The sequence below is a fragment of the Sciurus carolinensis genome, chromosome 8 (genome assembly GCF_902686445.1).
Source record: "Sciurus carolinensis chromosome 8, mSciCar1.2, whole genome shotgun sequence".
NCBI classification, from domain to species: Eukaryota; Metazoa; Chordata; class Mammalia; order Rodentia; family Sciuridae; genus Sciurus; species Sciurus carolinensis.
In genome coordinates this window covers 131,100,739-131,119,517 of record NC_062220.1, presented here as the reverse complement: position 1 = coordinate 131,119,517, position 18,779 = coordinate 131,100,739, and the positions used below count along the sequence as shown (strand labels likewise).

Sequence of the window (18,779 nt, the reverse complement as noted above, 5' to 3'; positions counted from 1 at the left end):
GGGTCTGAGAACAATGCTGCTGTGTCCAGTGTGTGCAGGGATGTCTGGGCCCATCTGCAACTTTTTGGTATGTACCCCGAAGTGGAGCTGCTGGGTCGCAGGGTGGGAGACTAAGCCCAACCATGCCTGCCGTCTCTTCTGCTCTCCTCCCCAAGCTCTCAGGTGCTGAGCCTCCTGGGGCCCTTGACTCAGATCCTCACCTCCCTCCACCTGGTCACCGATGAGAACAGTCACCCTGCGACCTCAGCCCAAGGCTGAGCGCTGATCAGAGCCACCTTTTCTCTTCTGCTCCAAGCTTCCCAGCGGCTCTCACGACCAGGGTAAAGCCTCTGATCTGCCTGCAAAGTCCTCCAGGAGAGCCTGACCCTGACTCCTTCTAGAATGCTCTCCCTCACCGACATCCTCCATCTGCTGGCCTCTTTTGTGGCCCTTGAGCAAACCAAGTTTATGCCCCTCTCAGGCTGTGCCCACAGCTTCACAGGCTGCCCCTCCCATCCTTCAGGCCTCCCTGCCATAGCTCCCAACAGGGGGACCTCCCTGGCCAATATCCAAAGTTGTCCCCAACCCCAAGCCCTGCTCACCCCCCCCCCCAAGTCAGCACCAAGCCCTGCAGGATCTACCTCCAACCCCGCCCTGACTCCCCCAGGGCTCTCCAGCCCCCTCCCCAGCGGGAACCCCAGGCCGCCCTGATGGAGTAGCAACAGCACCCCCTCCCCCGCCCTCCTTAACTTTGGTTCGGACGATAGTTCTTCCTTTCCAAGCACAAGTCAGATCAAACCAGGCACTGCGAAGCCTTCTGCGGCCCCGTCCTGCGCACAGTAAAGGCCAGACCCGGGCCTTGGCTCCTCTGCATGAGCTGCTTCCTGACCACCACCCCAGCCTCCATCGGCCACCTGGCCTCCTGGCTGTCCTCCAAACTCTGTGTCCACAGTCATCTTCAGGCTTCCGCCCTGGCTCATGGCTGTCTAGAACATTCTGCACGGACTCACTCCTCTTCCTGATCCAGGTCTCACCAGACCCTGACCTCTCCAGATGAGCCTTCCTCCCTGCGGCAGCCTCCCCGTGCCCCACCACACACTTCATTACTGTTCCTTGTTCACACGTCTTGAAATCACCTCTTACTGCCTGCACCCCCACCTTGCACCCCAAGAATTCAAGCTTATGAGAGCAGGGGACAGGAGTCACCTTTGCTGTACCGCCCAGGCCATGGCAGGCACTCAAGGAACACTTGTTGGATATGTAAATAACTACGACCTGCAGCCAGTGAAAGGGAGGGGTCAAAAGCAAACAGGGCAAGGTCTTGCCACGCAGGCCATTCACCAAGAGCACAGGCACAGCCAGCCTGGAACAGGGAGTGATGAGCTGGGAGCCAGGAGGGGAATCAGCTTTCCCAGGAGACTGGATGGCCTCACAGGCAAGGTTCTGCAGCCAGCCTTGAAGCAGTCCTGACAGGCGAGGTCAGATGCATAATCTATCCTGTCCGTCACTCACGGAGCTGCAGAGCCTCATGGAAAGGAACAGTTTTGCAGAAGAGGGTGGAGGTTGAAAGTGTGTGCTTTAGTGCGAGGTAGGCTCAAACGAGACACTGCCACCGAAGTAGATACTGTGACTTTAGATAAATCATTTCTGAAGGGTTATGGAAAATAATATTCCTATAAGACACCTCCCCAAGAAAACTGGAGGGAGGGGTGGCTCTGGAGGAGGGAGGGGAAATTGACCAAACATTAAACCTCTCTCAGTGCATTCCTTCCTGAAAACAATGGGCCCCAAAGGAAAGGGGTGGATCCGGAACGCCAGACCCTAAACCTTGACCTTCCCCCATGGCAAATTAGTCCTAAATATGGATGGGCAAGATTTGAGTACTCATCCGCAGGGTCTGGTTTTAACCTGTACAACTAGCTCCTGATGGTCAAAACTGCTTGTGCACGGTTTCCAATGATCACATCATCGTCACTGTACCTTATCAACCAAAATCCCCTCTGTAACTGGTGGCCATTTTCCTATCCAGAAAAAGGGCCCCAACAGCACCCAAGTCCACAAGGGAATAGAGGCTTCTCTGAATCTGTTGAGGTCTGCTTCCCGTCCTTTTGCGCTTATAATTTCACTTCTCCCAGTCTCAGTGAGCCCATCTGTAAATCTGGGATAATTACAGTAACTCTTTACAGGGTTGTTGTACAGATTAAATCAGTTCACACAAAGAAGGATTACTGTAGCTCTAGCTGTAGACAGAAAATGGGTGCAGATGTGGATCCAGATGCTCTGAATCCCTTCAAACAGCAGGCGACCAGCAGACAGACGCGCTCACCTCCTTCCCTGCACACTGAAGCACCACCCAGCCCGGGACCGCTAAGGGTTGGGCATGCTGGAAACACTCCCAAGCAGCGAGGTGAAAGTTTAAGTGGGTCTCTGATAACAAAAGTTAACTGATGTCACTGGGGACAACCTCAAATTCATTCTCTCTTGAGACACATTTAAAAGGGCTGGGTGTAGCTCAGTGGTGGAGTGCCCATGTTCCATCCGCATTACCACACAGACAGACAGACACAGACACACACACACACACACACACACACGCTTTCTAGCTTTCAAATGGGAAAACATTTCAAGATACAACTGGATTAAAAGGGATGCATCTTAAGAAAGTGTAGACAGCACTCTCTTGTTCAAAAAGGAACACCAGCTTAGATTAGAGCAGAACTAGAGGTCATCCTTAAGCAAAGGGGAGCTTAAAGCCCCCGTGTTCCCTTTCCATATTTTCAAATGCCTCTCGCTCCAGCCCCACAGTTTGCAGAGGTCCAGAAGGCCACCTCCCCTTTCCCAGGTCTAGTGTTTGCACCAGGGTGGCAGAAGCAGCCTGCACAAAACAGAAAAGGCCACGCTGCAGCCATGAGCCATCAGAGCTGGTTTCCCACCCCTACTGCGTAGCCTGCTGGCCTCTGGTTCAGCCTTGCCCCTGGTGATGGTGGTCTGGGGAGGAGGAGAGTGGCCAAGTCCCAAAGCTGAAGCAAAGCTGTAGTTGGGGCAGGGAGGGAGCAGTGGCTGGGATAAAGTCTTGGGGTTGCATATGACACCTGCTCAAGGTTTGGGGCCACTTTAAGCTCATCTCTGCAGTTGGATTTTCTTCAAAATGAGGACTCGGGCCAGAAAAGGATCTCATCTAACCCTCTGGGCCACTAGGATGATACCACCTGCCACTTTCTAAAGGACCCAGGCCTCCCTATCTAGCAGGGCAATATCACTGGAGAACTGGAGTATCTTCCCTCTTTGGCCACTGTTTATTGCCCATGCTGCTGACCTTCCTCCACTGGGTGACAAAGAGCTGTGTGTCCTCTCTGATCACAAGAGAAGAAGAAAGTTGGTGCTTTGGTTCCAAAACTCTAAAATTGTCTAAAATGTCACAGAAAAACTGGGGTGTAACTCAGGGGTAGAGCACTTGTCTGGCACGTTCGAGACCCCGAGTTCTGTTACTAGCACTATATACACAGACTCACACCAGACAACTGCAAGGGTGGGAGCCTCAGTCTCTAGGGAAAAGGATTCTGAGCTACACCTGTTGCATGCTGTGCTCACCTGTTCCTCAAAGGAAGAGATCTGCCATCTGTACATTCTTAAGACATCCAGCAAGCAGCTTGCATCTAAGACCTCTTCCTCAGTAACTTCTTGGCAGGACAAAGCTGGAAATAAAAAAGGAAAGCCAATTACTAAATTCACCAAAAAACAACTAAACCAACACAGAAACCAGAAAACCAACACAGTAAACCATGTCAAAGTTAATTACGATTTAAGGACTGTAGAATTCACTGTGATTTAGATCACTTCCATCATTCTTCTTTGTAGCTTTATACAATGCCTAATATACTATTAGCACTTCATGTTTTTGAGTGCACCTAATTTTTCTTGAGTCTGTAGTATTTAAATGAAGCAACTGATTTCCTATCTCCAAATTACCACGGACAGTCTAAATCTATTGTTGCAAGGTTTTTATTGAGTAAAACTATTTTAGCTCATGATTCTCTGGGTGGGAAGGGCCCTCAAACGCTCATCTAGTCCACCGCACACCCAGTGTGGAACCAGTGTGCACTCTCCGCACAGGGCTCTTCCGTGGCAAGAAGGCCCTGGTTGCGCTTGTCTGTATTTGAGATTCTGGCTACAAGTGGCAGCCTGAAAACTCTGCTAAGCGCTCCACTTGTCACTCAAAAGTAGAAGCAATCCTACTAAAGGAAAATAGATGTTTGACTGGCTTGTGAATTTATAAATACATCTAGACCAAGGGTTGACGCTTTCTCTGTAAAGGACTGCATGACCTCTGTCGCAAACACTCAACTCTGCTGCTGCAGCACAAAAGCAGCCACAGGCAATGCCTAAACAAAGGCACACAGCTGTGTTCCAATAAAACTTTATTAATAACAATGAAAGGGACAGATTTGGCCCACTGGCCACAGGGTGATGACAACTGATTCTGTGTGTGTGTGGTCGGTACTGGGCTTTGACCCAGGAGCATTCTCCCTCTAAGTTACATTCCTGGCCCTTTTAAAATTTTTTATTTTGAGACATAGTCTCACTAGGTTGCTGAGGCTGTCCTCAAACTTGTGATCCTCCCGCCTCAGCCTGAGTTCCTGAGATTACAAGCTGTGCCACATGCCTGGCCTGACTCCTGATCTCCACCACCCCATCCCTGCAGGACTCTGCACTGGACCAGTACTGCTAGTGTGCGGGAGATGAAGAAGCTGCAGCCTGCCGGCTCAGGGTGGATGTTCTGGAGGTTCAACGACTCCCAGACAAACAGGTCATCCTGCTTCCTCTCAGGTGCAGTCAATGGACTTAAGAGAGATTCCTTTAAATATTTTAAGCGCTGACTCTGGAGGGTGTGGACACTGACCCCCACCCCAATCCATCACCACCCTCATCCTCATCTGAGTATGGCTGGTGACCCTGAGTGGGGACACGTGCAGAAGCAGCAGCCTGGGCAGCTGGTGCTGAGAAGGTCTGAGGGTCCGGCCTATCCGTACATATCCTGGGGTCAGTTCTCTACCCTCCAGGACAAAGGGAGACAAACTAAGCAAGAAACTGTATCCTCCTTCCTCTTCCCACACACCTTGGGCAGCCCTTCTGATAACTTTTTCTCTCCCCAGGAAAATTTCAACTTCTCCTTTAACCTGATTTTGTCTAAAATGCTGTGGGGCAACCTGGCAGAATCCGCTAACAGCTTCATATCCTATAGTTCGGCAGTTTGACTTTCTTCAGGATCTACTGAAGACCCATGTGTTTGTACACAGGCACAAGAGCCCACAGCCTGCTGACCGTGACGAGAAGCTGGAAACAAAGGGGAAAACAAACCAGGGAGTCCCAACACTATGGCTACCGCGCAGCTATCAAAGTGAGTGAGATCTGCAGATGGCATGTCTGATGCAGGATTAGTACCCAGGATATATAAAGAGCTACCAGAACTCAACAACAAAACTCTGAACAACACATTTTGAACATAGGCAAAGGCCTTGAACAGACATTTTTTCAAAAAAGATAATATGATGGGCCAATAAACAAAGGAAAAGATGCTCAACATCCCTTATCATTAGGGAAATGCAAATTAAGACAATAACATACCACTGCAAACCCATTAGGATGGTTATCATTAAACTAAGAGAAAACAGCGAGTGATGGCAAGAACGTGGAGAGACTGGGACCCTGCTGCACAGCTGGGGGCGTGATACACTGGAGTGGCCTCTGTGGCAAACAGAACGGGGGTTCTTCAAACACTCACACAGTCACCATCTGACCCGGCAGTTCTACTTCGGCTGTGGACAGAGTAAGTGGAAGCAGGGCCTTGAACGGGTGTTCATACAGTGCTGTCCCGGCAGCATCGCTCACGAAAGCCAAAGACGGAAGCAACCCCGGTGTCCACAGTCTGATGGGTGAAGGGGCAAACCACTGTGTGGGCAGTGAGCACGCAACGGCAGCGGCCTTAAAGAGGAGTGGAATTCCGATTCCCGCTACAATGTGGATGAACCCTGATGACATCATACTACGTGAGCCAGCCAGCCACACAGGGACCGATACTATAGGGTTCCACTGATATGAAGTACGTGGATGTGCAGTACCCCGCGACTCGACAGGGTACGCAGGGCAGGGGCCCCCAGGGGCTGGGGAGCGGGAGGAAGGAGCCACAGGTTGAAGGGTGCAGCTGCAGTGTAAGACAAGAGCCTTGGAACCAGGGGTGGAGCTGGCTGCATGACACTGTGACTGAACCTAATGCCATTGGACTACACGCTTAAAAGTGGTTTAAATTTTTTTTTTTTTTTTTTTTAGTACCGGGATTGAACCCAAGGCCTCAAACGTGCTAGGCAAATGCTCTACCGCTTAGCGAAGTCCTCAGCCCAATATGTTTTATTTTTGAGACAGGGTCTGAGTTTCCCAGGCTGGCCTTGAACTTGCGACCTCCTGGCCTAACCTCCTGAAGAGCTGGGATGACAAGCGCGTACCTGGCTTGAGAGGGTACTTTTTTTTTTCAAACAGGGTAGGAAAGGGAATTATTCTCAACCGGCCTCTTATACAGAAGAGCAGACCTGTTTCACTGAGACTTCCATCAAGCAGAGATTCCCAGGGCAAAATACCTCAAGGAAGGTCTCTTTAGCTGGGAGTTTATAAAATCCGATTTTTTTCTGACTATAAGAGTGATATATGCTATTGCTGAAGGCAGAAGTATAATTTTTTAAAATTACCAATAACTGCATGGGCTGGGGAGAGAGCTCAGTTGGTAGAGTGCTTGCCTTGTAAGCACAAGGCCCTGGGTTCGATCCCCAGCACCGCAAAAAAAAAAAAAAAAAAAAAAAAAAAAGATTCTGCATGGCTATACCTCATGGATTGCTTAAGCATTCCACGGTAGACATTTATGTTCCTGTCTTTTTCTTTTTTTATTTTTTTGCCATTATATGTAGGTGCTGGAGATATTTGTGCATATACCATGTTCTACCTAATATCCATGCTTTTTTTTTTTTTTTCCGGGCTGAGGACTGAACTCAGGATTACATGTGCTGGGCAAGTACTCTACCACTGCGCTACATCCGCAGCCCCTGCCCATGAGATTTTAACAGATGTAACGGGAGAAAACCAGGTCTGTAGTCAAAAAATGAGGTTGTACAGGTGACTTCCAATCTTTACCACATCAACATATACTGAGACTCTCTCAGTGGAAGGCCAGTGTTCAGCCATTCCTAAAACGTCTGCTCTTTGAACCCTGTTTTCCTGGCTAGTGTAAATCATAGTACACATTTCCTGCTTTCTTCCTCTTGGGTGCGTGTGCTGGGGATCAAGCCAGGGCCTCGCTCTGCCAGGCAAGCCCTCCACCCCCGAGGCCCACCCGCAGCCCACAGTCCACTCTGCGAGCCATTCCTGGGCAGTTCCAGACCACCTTCCAGAAAGACTGCGTCAGCCCCACCCACGGGCAGCAGCACGTAGATGGCCAGGACTGGGGCTTCTCAATCTTCTCAATCTTTGCTGATAGGCAAAAGAATATATTAAAAAATTTAAATGGCACTGTTATTTTGTTTGTGTTTCTTTGATGAACTCTGGCGGGTTCACCGGGATCCGTATGACTTCTCTAAGGAATGACCTTATTTCCTAGGATGTCATTTTTTATTTTTTTTCACCTTAATGGTTTTGAAACTAAGAGTGCTTCTTAGAATCCAAGTGTGTGTTTGGTAGTGGATTTTTTTCTTCCTTAGAAAGGCTGATATTATTTTTTAAATAAATGGTTTCATCTTTGATTTAAAAAAAAAAAGTCCCTGGGCTGGGGTTTGTGGCTCAGGGTGGAGCACTTGCCTGGCACGTGTGAGGCACTGGGTTCGATCCTCAGCACTGCATATAAATAAATGAATAAAATAAAAGTTTATCGACATCTAAAAAATATTTTTTAAAACACTTGTTTGTATCTATTTTTGCATGACAATCTATGTGAGCTTTTTCTACAAAATACGCCACTTACCCTTCCTGTGCCTGTCACCTGGGCCTCTTCCTGAAAATGTGCGTGGTCCCTGGTACGCGGCCACGAGATACCCACCTTTCAGGAGGTGCAGCAGTGTCAACGACAGGTACTGGTGTCGGGGGGGCTCCTTCTGGTCCCTGGTGTACTGCGTGGTGAATTCCTCCAGCCACTTGATGAAAGCAGGACAGGCAGACAAGCCCTGGAGCAGGGAGTTCATGAAGCAGGTGTTCCCTAAATTGACCAGGCCAGGCACGAGCCCTGAAAGTAGGAGGAAGACGCGAACAACATGTCACACGGGCCCAGCTTTCCAGCTTTCTTTCCCCTCCATGTGGGACTCAGACTTTCTGCACTGTGACCTTAAAGTTGGAACCTGGATCTGAGCAGGTCCTTATCTCTGTGCCCTGCCCTGGTCCCAGTTCTGCTCCGAGAGACTGTGAGCGACAGAAGGACACGTCCCTGCCTAGTGTTGGCTTTGACCCATCACAGTCCCTGGCACAGCTTGGATTATTACTAAATGTAGAAAAACACTCAGTAGTCACCTCCTCGCCTTCTCCTCCTTCATTCTCTCCTGTGTTCTCTCTGCTTTAATAAAAAAGCAACACTTCGCAGAACAGAAAACAATTGCTCTGTTGTTGCTCCCCGGGACAAAGATTTTGTTCTGATAACAACCACTGGGAAAGATACCACTCTGCCAATTCTGATCAATCTTCTCTGCAGAGATCAGCACAACCTGATTTAATTCCCTCTTCTGCCGAAAATCTTGTAAAACTCTTCAGTATGAAAGTTCTCAAACATGCAAGAGAATGTATAATGAACCCAAATTATAACCACTCCGAGATTTAACAACGATCAGATTCTGCTGCCTCTCTCTCTCTCTCTCACCAATGTTAAGTAGAACAATATTTACACAAACGGGCATTTAAGGAAATAGATATTCTATTGAAGAAACTAACTTGGAACTTTTATTGGTTACTAGTAGCTAGTCAGAGAAACCACAAATCCATGACATAATTCATCAGCTGTACCACTGAAAACACAATTGCCACACTGAGACAATTAAGCTGCTTGAAATTTGTCATTACAAAGCAGGCCTTAAACTCAAGTCTGGAGGGGTGGGATAGAAATCTTTTTATTACAGGGCGAAAAGATAATGAATCAATGTAAAAGTACTGTTTCACAACCAAAGGCTTCATTTTAAAGATACGACAGAACAAAACACCACCCACTCCCCCGGCTTTCTGTACTGTTTTCAGATAAAAAGTCCAAGACCACGAGGCAGTGGCCCCGTTCTTACCTTTTCTACGTTTCTTTCTTTCTGTAATGGGACCCCAAATAACGTATATTCCTGCTGCAAGAGCAGCAGCAATTCCACCTATAACTCCCCAGTTCTTCATGACTTTATATCTAAAAAAGAAAATAAGTTTATTGTCATCCCTCATCACAAACAAGACATACGATATACTGCCATAGGTAAGTAGAAGCACTTTTTGTCAAAATAACCTACCAAATACCTAAGTTTAAGGTTAACGTAAAATACGGTAACAGAATTATGTTTTGAAACTCAGATGTTGCCCGGCTATAATCCCAGTGACCCAGGAGGCTGAGGCAGGAGGATCCCAAGTTCAAAGTCAGCCTCAGCAACTTAGCAAGGCCCTGAGCAACTTAGTAAGACCCGGTCTCAAAATAAAAAATAAAAAGGGCTGGGGATGTGGCTTAGTGGTAAAGCACCACTGGGTCAAATCCCTAGCACCAAAAAAAAAAAAAAAGAACAAAAAAACCCAAAAACCCAAAAACAAACAATAACAACAAAAAAGTATGTTTAAACAATAAGATTTAAAATCTAAGACAAAATATGACCTTTCAAAAGTCTCACTCAGAAGAAAATTACAAGTTTTGCTCCTACAGCTTCTCTCCCTTCACCACCCCGCTGGCTGATTCAGTCCATGCCCTGACCTCAGGGCCTTTGCACTACTGCTCCCCAGAAGACTGTCAGGCCCACCTTCACCTCTCAGAGAGGCCCACCCCGACCCACTACTGGAACCTGTGCTCCTGGCCTTCCAACCCAGATTCTGCCTTTTTTTTAACCATTGTGTTCACCACCTTCTAATGTAAGATCTGCTTCCTCAGTTCACTTGTTGCATGGCTCCCTCAAGTGAGGGCAGGGATCAGAAGGTCTGGGCCCTGCCTGCCCAGCATGTAGGGGGTTCGCAATACATCTGCTCGATGACGGAATCCTGCAGCAAGTATAATGGAACGGATTTCTCTTTTACATATTAAACATACAATAAAAGATCTTCTAAACGTTTATAAAATTAAAGATTTCTTAATTTTAGTCTTGACTTGAACACAAACAGAAGTTATTCTTTTACTATAAATGAAGAAATTTCTCCAGTAGTTTAAAAAGTATTTTCATGCAGTTTCATCCACCAAATAAGGCAAACCATATACATGTGGATATCTATGTGTAATATTATAAATATATATATATATATATATAATATGCTACTTCTTTTTTCTTTTTCCTTTTACTCTATTGGGAATCAAACCCAGGGTCTCATGCATTCTACCACTGAGTTATAGCCCTATCCCTTTTTATTTTATGAGAGGGTCTCACTAAATTGCCCAGGTTGGCCTGAATTTATAATCCTCCTGCCTCAGCCTTTCAAGTAGCTGGATTAAAGGTATGCAGTACCATGCCCAGCTAATTCTTATCCCAACATATGATGATGTGAATATGGGGGGTTTTATTTGATTATTTTATTGATACTGGGGGACTCGCACATGCTAGGCAAGCACGTCACCACTGAATTACATCCCTAGATCTTCATTAAAATTTTATTGTGGGATGGAGTCTTGCTAAGTTACCCAGGCTAGCCATGAATTTGTGATCCTCCCACCTCAGCCCCCCAAGCAGCTGAGATTACAGGCATGAGCCACCTACCTGGCCAAATATAATTTTGATCTCGGCTCAGTAAAAATTAACTCAGTGAAGAGTCACTAGTGACAATAGTGACTCTGTCTTATAACAGCAGGCATTTTCCTTGTATCAGAGCTGACAAGTGAATTTCAAATAGACCTTTGATCTTCCAAGGCAGAGTCAATAGAATGCACAGAACTTAGTTAAGAAAGTGAAGTCACATTACTCTAGTTCAAGTGTGGCTTTGCTACCTTGTGGGGCCTCATTTCACCTAGTAACCCTCAACCTCATCTGTTCAACAGTGATCACTGTGGACACACCTCATAGGATTGTTTTAAGGATTACATAAGCATTCTTGCATAAGATCCATAATAAGAGTTTATTAAGTATCAACTTCTATAATTATTAAACACTATAATTCCAGATTCATTCATATTTTCCTGTAGTTTCTTAGTGTATCACTGTGCTGACTTTTACATAATAAGTTCACAAAGTGCCTGGGAATGATGAAATGAACTAACACTGAAATGCTAAAGCACCTGACCAGTGCTTTAAAATCTCCTAATCAAACACTAATTTTTAAAGGTGCATAGGCTACGCCAAGGACTGTGACTGATAGTCTTATCCTTAAAACAACCCTGAGGAAGGAGGTTCTACTAACATCCACTAGGAAGGATCTAGGTGATGTGGCCACCTTAGTCACCGAGTGAGAGACTGTGGCTCTGAGTCCACATCTAGCTGGCTCCAAAGTCTGTGCTTAAAAGCAAAGTTCATGAGGGAAACGGAAAGGCAGTGTTGAAAGGCTGGGAGAGAGGACTTGTCCAGTTCCAAAGCAGGGCATGGACAAAGATCCGGGGGGGTAGAATGGTGATTTTGCAAACTCTTTTTCTCTGCAAAACGACATCATGAGGAGAATGTCAGGGCCGGCCTCTCCTCCAGGCTCTGCCATCAAGTCACCGGCAAAGTCAGTTCAAAGCTCATTTTCCATCTACAGAATGGGGCCACTGGACAGGATAGGCATTGAGGGCTTCCAGTCCTGCGATAAGGAACTCTTTAGACCTGCTCCAGTTCCTGAGGAAGCTAACCTGAGCAACAGGTCTCAGTCATTTAGGGTCAGCAACTGGGGGTGCAGGACTCAGCTCTGAAGCCGGGCAGCCTGGAGAGACTGAAATGGTGACAGGGTTAGGGATGCAGACAACTGGATGTCACAACAGGAAAAGGGGGCCTTAGGCAACCCCTCAACAGGACCAGGCAACCCTAACAGATCAAGCGGCCTGGCTGGTTTAGGGGCCTTTACAAGATAAGGGTCTTTATTCACAGTAATGAGACTGGAGGACTCAGACAGAAGCGGGGATCCCTAGCAGAACTGAGGGCGGGGCGGGCTGACATGAACAGGAATATGGACAAAATGGGGAAGGGGTTCTTGCAGGTCTGGGGGGTCTGGTTAGGAAACCTGGCCGTCCGGGAACTGAAATCAATGGGGGGCTCAGAAGGACCGAGGGGTCCTCGCAGGCCGAGCGGGTTTGAGGGCGCTCGCGGCCTAGACAAGACAGGGGGCTCTCGCAGTCGGGCTGAAGGCGATGGCGCGGGGCGGGGGCACCGGCAGCAGCGGGGCTGCAGGCAGAACCGGTGCCGCCGCAGGGCTGGAGGTCCCGGCAGGCCCGTCACCGCTCCCGCCTCTGGGCCCGGGCCTCCAGCCCTTCAGGACGCAGAAGCCCGGGAGCGTCCACCCGGGCCCCGGAGGACCCTGACCAGGGCGTGGACAGGCCCCACCGGCTCCGGCTGCAGACCCAGGTCCCGGCCTCCCGGGACGCCCCGCCCCCGCCGGCAAAGCTCACCTGACGGCCGCCCCGGTCCGCAGGAAACGCTGGATAGCCCGGTCGGCCGCCGTCATCGCAGCCTCGGCCCGGGAGCTCCACATCGCGGCCACGCCGGAGGCCAGCCGCTGCCCCGCCGCCTCCACCGCCGCCCGCCGGAGGGCTCCCGAGGCTCCCGAGGCTCCCGAGGCTCCGGAGGCGGCGGAACCCGCGGCCCACAGTCGCACCGCTTCGGGGGAAACTAGGCCGAAGGACAAGCTCCGGGGAAGACCGGAAGTAGCCGCCGCCGGAGAGCAATCGTCCACGGACCACGTCTCTTGTTTTTCCTGTTCCCCCCTAGCAACGGGCGCGTAGGTCTGTTGCTAAGGGAGGCCCAACTGCTCTGGGCTGCTTCATTTTCAGATTTTACCCAGGATCCATTCACAAATGCGGATGACCCACTTTCAGGAGGGACCCTGGGTCATGTGTTCAGTGTGGAGAGGGAGGGCCCGTCGGTAGTGGGGTCAGGGCTCCGCTACCCGGGGGTAGAAGTGAGGCCAGCTGCGGAGGTACGTGCGGAACCGCATGTCTTCTCAGGGCCGAGGACGGACTCCCAGGGAAGGAGGGCGCGTGCGCCGACCCGAGACTCGACTGCAGAGACCGCGACCTCAAAAGCTGCAAGACACAGTTTCCTGTTAAATCCGAACAGCTTGGGAAAAGGTGCCCGAAGCTGCCTTCAGTGCCTTCGCCTGTCATTTTAACCTTGTTGTAACTGTAAACTGACCCTGAGGGTCGGCTCCCACTTCCGCCAACCTTGCTAGCTACACTCTACCATTTATTTATTTTGGAGGTACCAGGAATTGACCCTAGGGGTGCTTAACCACTGAGCCACATCCCCGGCCCTTTTTTTTTTTTTTTTTTTTATGTTTTATTTCGAGACAGGGTCTCGCTGAGTTGCTGAGGCTGGCCTCCAACTTGTGAGCCTCCTTCCTCAGCCTCCCTACCTGCTGGGATTAAGGCGTGCCCACTGCACCCAGGTTGCTCGCTTACTTTAGCTGCGTTGTGCGTCTCGCCGGAATACTCTCCCAAGAGCACAAGAGCCGAGGCGCACAGGCCAAATTCCTGGTAATGCTGCCATTATTATCGTCACAGGGTGGAAACAGGTTGCAGAGGAAGGGCCTCTCGTGAGCACGAGGCCCATCTCCGAGGGCGCCAATAGGGAAACCGAGGACTTTCATGATAACAGCCCCAAACTTCCTGTTTCCTTATTGCTATATGACTGCATTTACCCTTCATAACAAACCCAACATTGCCCACATTTTACATTCCAGGAAAACCAAGAAATTTGGGGATGTGGTAAGACTTGGACGCAACTGGTAAGAGGTAAGGATGGAGCTTGGCAGTCAAGTCTGAGTGTCTCCAGAAAAGCACTGTCCAATAGGAATAGAATAGGAAGCTGATAAGTAACTTAAAACTCTTTAGTAGTCACATTAAAGTAAAAAACAAGAGGTGAGGGGCTGGGGTTGTAGCTCAGGGATGAGCACTTGCCTCGAGTGTATGAGGCACTGGGCTCAATTCTCAGCACCATAAAACTAAATAAAGGTATTGTGTCCATCTACTACTAAAAAAAATATTTTTTTTAAAAAAGCCAAGAGGTGAAAATTGATTTTAATGGTAAATTTGACTGGATCCAAAATATTTGTTATTGACATATAAAATTATTAGTGAGATAATTTATATATGTCTCAGTTTGGGTTCTGTGTGTGTGTGTGTGTTGCTATCCATTGAACCCAAGGCCTTGGACTTGCTGAGCGTGTGCACCACTGAGTTACATCCCCACCACATGGACTCCTTAATTTTCATGGCTTAGTAGCCACAGGTGGTTAGTGGCCTTTGCACTGGGCAATGTGTTTGTAGAGCATGATGGCCAGAGAAATTTTGACCTCCCTTTTAATCACTTTCCCCAACTCCAGACTGAATTCCAATGCTTCCATAAAGGAATCTATGCATGCTGGGCATACTGCACATGTCTGTGATCCCAGTGAATCAGGAGGCTGAGGCAAGAAGATTGCAAGTTCAAGGCCAGCCTCTGCAACTTAGGGAGACCCTGACTCAGAATAGAAAAGAAAAAGGACTGAGAAGTTAGCTCAGTGGCAAAGCAAGGCTGGATTCAATCCCCCGTGCCAAAAAGAAATTTATTAGTGCGATGGTTCTTGAAGGTGTTGGTCTCAAGATTCCTCTATATGTTTAAAAATGGAGCGTTTTTGTTCATGTGAGTTATAATTAATTGTCTTTATCCTAATAGAAATTTAGATTGAGAACCAGGCACGGTGGCCTATGCCTGTCATCCCAGCAGCTCAGGAGGCTGAGGCAGGAGGATCATGAGTTCAAAGCCAGCCTCAGCAACTTAGCGAGGCCCTAAGTAACCTAGCGAGACCCTGTTTCTAAATAAAAAATAAAAAAGGGTAGGGGATATGGCTCAATGGTTAAGCACTCCTGGGTTCAGTCCCCAGTTCCAAAAAAGAAAGACAGAGAGAGAGAAATTGAGAAATAATTTTTGCTTTTTAAGTGAGATTAATGCACACAGTAAAATTCACCCACTTTCAGGGTACAGTCTTATGATTTTTAGCAAATGCATGCAGCCAGGTAACCACCACCACAGTCAAGATAGAGACTCACCATTGCCCCCAAATTATCCCTGTCCCTTCAGGTCAACCCTTCCACTCACCTCCAAGTCTTTGGCCACCACTGATCAAAACTGAGAATAGCTGAAAACCCAGGAATAGGAAGGCATGCGTCCCATGAGACTCTGGATTTGCGATCTTGTCACATGTGCGTGGCTTATGGAGGACTCCAGGACCACGCATGAGTGGCGAGAGTGAAGAGGCAAAGAAGGTCTGACTGTTGTCATGAAAATAATTCTCCCCTCACCAACCCCCTGAAAGGGTCTCGGGTACTCCCGGGGAGCCTGTGGTCTACACTTTGAGAACCACCAGGCGGGCCCGTTGGATGAACACCTGCCACCCCATCCGGCAAGCCCTCTCTGGGCTCCACGGCCATCTCAGACCATTCACACAGTGCCATAAGCCATCCGTCCTCACAGTCGGAGCTCACGGCATGCCGTACTGAATGCTGGCACTAGCCTGCATTTGATAACAGCCAATCGTATTGAAAACCTTGGTGACAGCTTGAAAACTAAGGACGTCTCCTGCCTTCTGACATCCGTGAGGGGTGTCATCGATTCATAGATGTTCTTTTTAAAAATTCTTCTCTTGTATGTATATTTATTTTTTTAGTCGTCAATGAATCTTTTATTTCATTTATTTATATGCGGTGCCGAGGCTCGAACCCAGGGCCTCACACATGCCAGGCAAGCGCTCTGCCACTGAGCCACCACCCCAGCCCGCATCAATGTTCGTATCCAGAAGGATGTATTGCTAATTTATGATAATGACACACCCACGTCCATCCGGCAGACAGAGGCTTTGTGGCATCTTCAGAAATAACAGGGTCATCCGTTCGAGCCTTAGAGATTTTTTAGCTGCTGGGATTCGTCATCAGGTAAATGGCTTGTTCAGCAACCGCAACTGCTCAGGATAAAGATCCAAAGCGGCCCTTCCGAGGGGCCCCATCTGGATGAAGTCATTCGTTCCTCCTTCTTTTGCTCCAACGAAAGGTCCTTTCCTAATACAAGGTGGCAGCTGCTTTCAGAGATCGATTTCATTTCAAAGGTTAATTACTGTTCTGTTAATTAATTAATTAACTAATTGATCGGAGTACTGGGGATTGAATCCAGGGCCTCGTGTGTGTTGGGCAAGCACTTTACCACTGAGCGACGTATCCAGCCCCATTTTTAATTTTTTTGGTGCTGCGGACTGAATCCAGGGCCTTACACATGTTAAGCACATGCTCTACCACGGAGCTGTGTCCTCAGCCCCTGTCCTGTTTATTTTCAATTATTTATTTATTTGGTACTAGGGATTGAACCCCGGGGTGCTTAACCACTCAGCCACATCCCCAGCCTCCTCCCTTTTTAAAATTTTGAGACAGAGTCTCACTGAGTTGCTTACGGTCTCCACCAAGTCGCTGAGGCCAGCCTCAAACTTGCGATCCTCCTGCCTCAGCCTCCCGATCCTCTGGGATCAGAGGTATGCGTCACCACACCCAGCATTAGTTTTTAATTTAAAACACAAATGTGGTTCGAAGGTCTTCTCCAGAGGAAAGAGTGAACCAGAAGGAGAAGTAAGGTCTAGGTCATTTGATCGATTAGGGGTACTTCATGAAGATACCTTGTCCACGCTCAACTCTGACCTTTCCACTCCCTCCTCCATCTCTCCAGCACCTCAGAAATAAAACTTCAGAAACCAGGCCAAAGCCACAAGAGATCTCTGGAACCCAATGGGATACCTTTAAAATATGTTTAAAAGTTATTATTGTCCTACGGTGACAGCTGTGTCGCAGAAGGAGGTTTGTGGAATTTCTGGAAAGGAGATCTCTTCTCAGGACAAGTGGGGTCCTAGACAAAGGTCACAAAAATGAGTGGAAGGATGTGTCCGAGACAAGGAGATTTCCTTAGGGAAGCAGAGACAGACTCAGGGGAGAAGGTGGGCTGTCGGGACCAGGTGTGCTCTGGGGGTCCCGGCAGAGGCAGGTCTGAGAAGGGACGTGGGGAGGACAGCCGGCTGGTGATCCCCAGACCGCTGAGGGAAGGAAGTCCAGCAGTTCTCAGGGTCCCCGGGTTGACGTCTTCTCCATCTCCTGATCGACACATGGGGGAAGCACCCTCCAGCATCGGTTTCTGCAAAAGTACTCGATAAATACAGGTTCCTATCTTCTTTTGCTGGATCTATTCTAAAAATACGTGTATTCCTGGGCTAATTCACAGTGCCCGGGGCAATTTTCATAAGCGAGTGCATGTCCATTAACTTTAAGAGTGCATATTTATGGATTTCCTAGAAATTTGGGAGTCACAGGCTTGGGAGAGAGAACTAACTCTCTGGGGGGGAAGGCAAGCAGAACTTTCGCACAAGACTTTCAGAGGGGTTTCCTCGACCTTCCCTCCCTCTCCTTTCCATCTTTTTCTTTCTTTCCTAGCTGACCTCAGGTAGCCTGGGGGAGGCACATTGATTTCCAACACAAGGGGCCATCTTTAGAACTTGATGTCGTTTTGAGTCAAGAGACCATTTTCCCGCTTCCTTGAGGGACTCAGGGACTCTGCATGGGTAGAGACCTGAGCTGTCTCCCTCCTCGAATGCTCCACCTACCCAACCCCTCTCTAAGCCCCTGAGAAGGGGGGCCAGGTGATCCCTGGTTGTCAACGCAGACAACACTGCTCCGCGGCAGCCTCTGGGAGCCAGGCACACCGTGGCACTCCTGAAATCCAAGCAACGCGGGAGGCCGAGGGAGGAGGATCTTGGGTTCAAGGACAGCCTGGGCCATTTAGCAAGACTCTCAGCAACTTAGTGAGACCAAATAAAAAGGGCTGGGGGAACAAGATGGGGCTGGGGATAGAGCTCAGTGGGCAGAGTGCTTGCCCGACATGCACAAGGCCCTGGGTTCGAAATCCAGCACCACCCAAAAAAAGAGACTGGGGTTGTGACTTAGTGATAAGGTGTCCCTGGGTTCAAGCCCCAGGACCAAAAAAGAAAGACTAAGAACACAGTCGGCCCTTTTTGCCCTCAGCTTTGAGTCTGATGTCTGTCCTAGAAAAGCGAGATGCTTCTGCACATATAAAATACTTCCTTTTGGCCACAAGTAGGGAGAATAATGACAGGTTGTTCCAAACGCCACCAGAATTTTTATTTATTTTTCTTTCCATATGTGGGTGTTTTGGAGGCCAGAACACAAACAAAGCAGCAACGATTGGGAGACCGTCGGAGGCTGCCTGCGCCCGGGTCAGGACCCGTGCTCTTCTGCGTTTGCTGTGGGTCCCCCCCCCACATCCTCCGACCTTGTCCTTAGTCATGTCAATGTCACATTTTAGGGACTGACTCATCCTCCTTCCCAAACAAGTTTATGGGTGGATTCCGGGGCCAAGTGTGGGGTCAAGATCATGTCTTAGGTTAAAGAAGGTCGAGTGGTACTG

The 18,779-nt window shown here is 48.7% G+C and overlaps 1 protein-coding gene across 1 annotated transcript in view; it reads right to left on the bottom strand.

Annotated features, from left to right (window-relative positions):
- Positions 1–13,108, bottom strand: part of Usp30 (ubiquitin specific peptidase 30) — a 30,113-nt gene extending 17,005 nt beyond the window's left edge. The window contains 4 exon segments of the mRNA XM_047562207.1: positions 3,571–3,674; positions 8,057–8,239; positions 9,276–9,385; positions 12,737–13,108. Of these exon segments, the coding sequence (XP_047418163.1) occupies positions 3,571–3,674; positions 8,057–8,239; positions 9,276–9,385; positions 12,737–12,819 (480 nt within the window). The 5' untranslated portion in view covers positions 12,820–13,108.
- Positions 13,109–18,779: the final 5,671 nt, after the last annotated feature.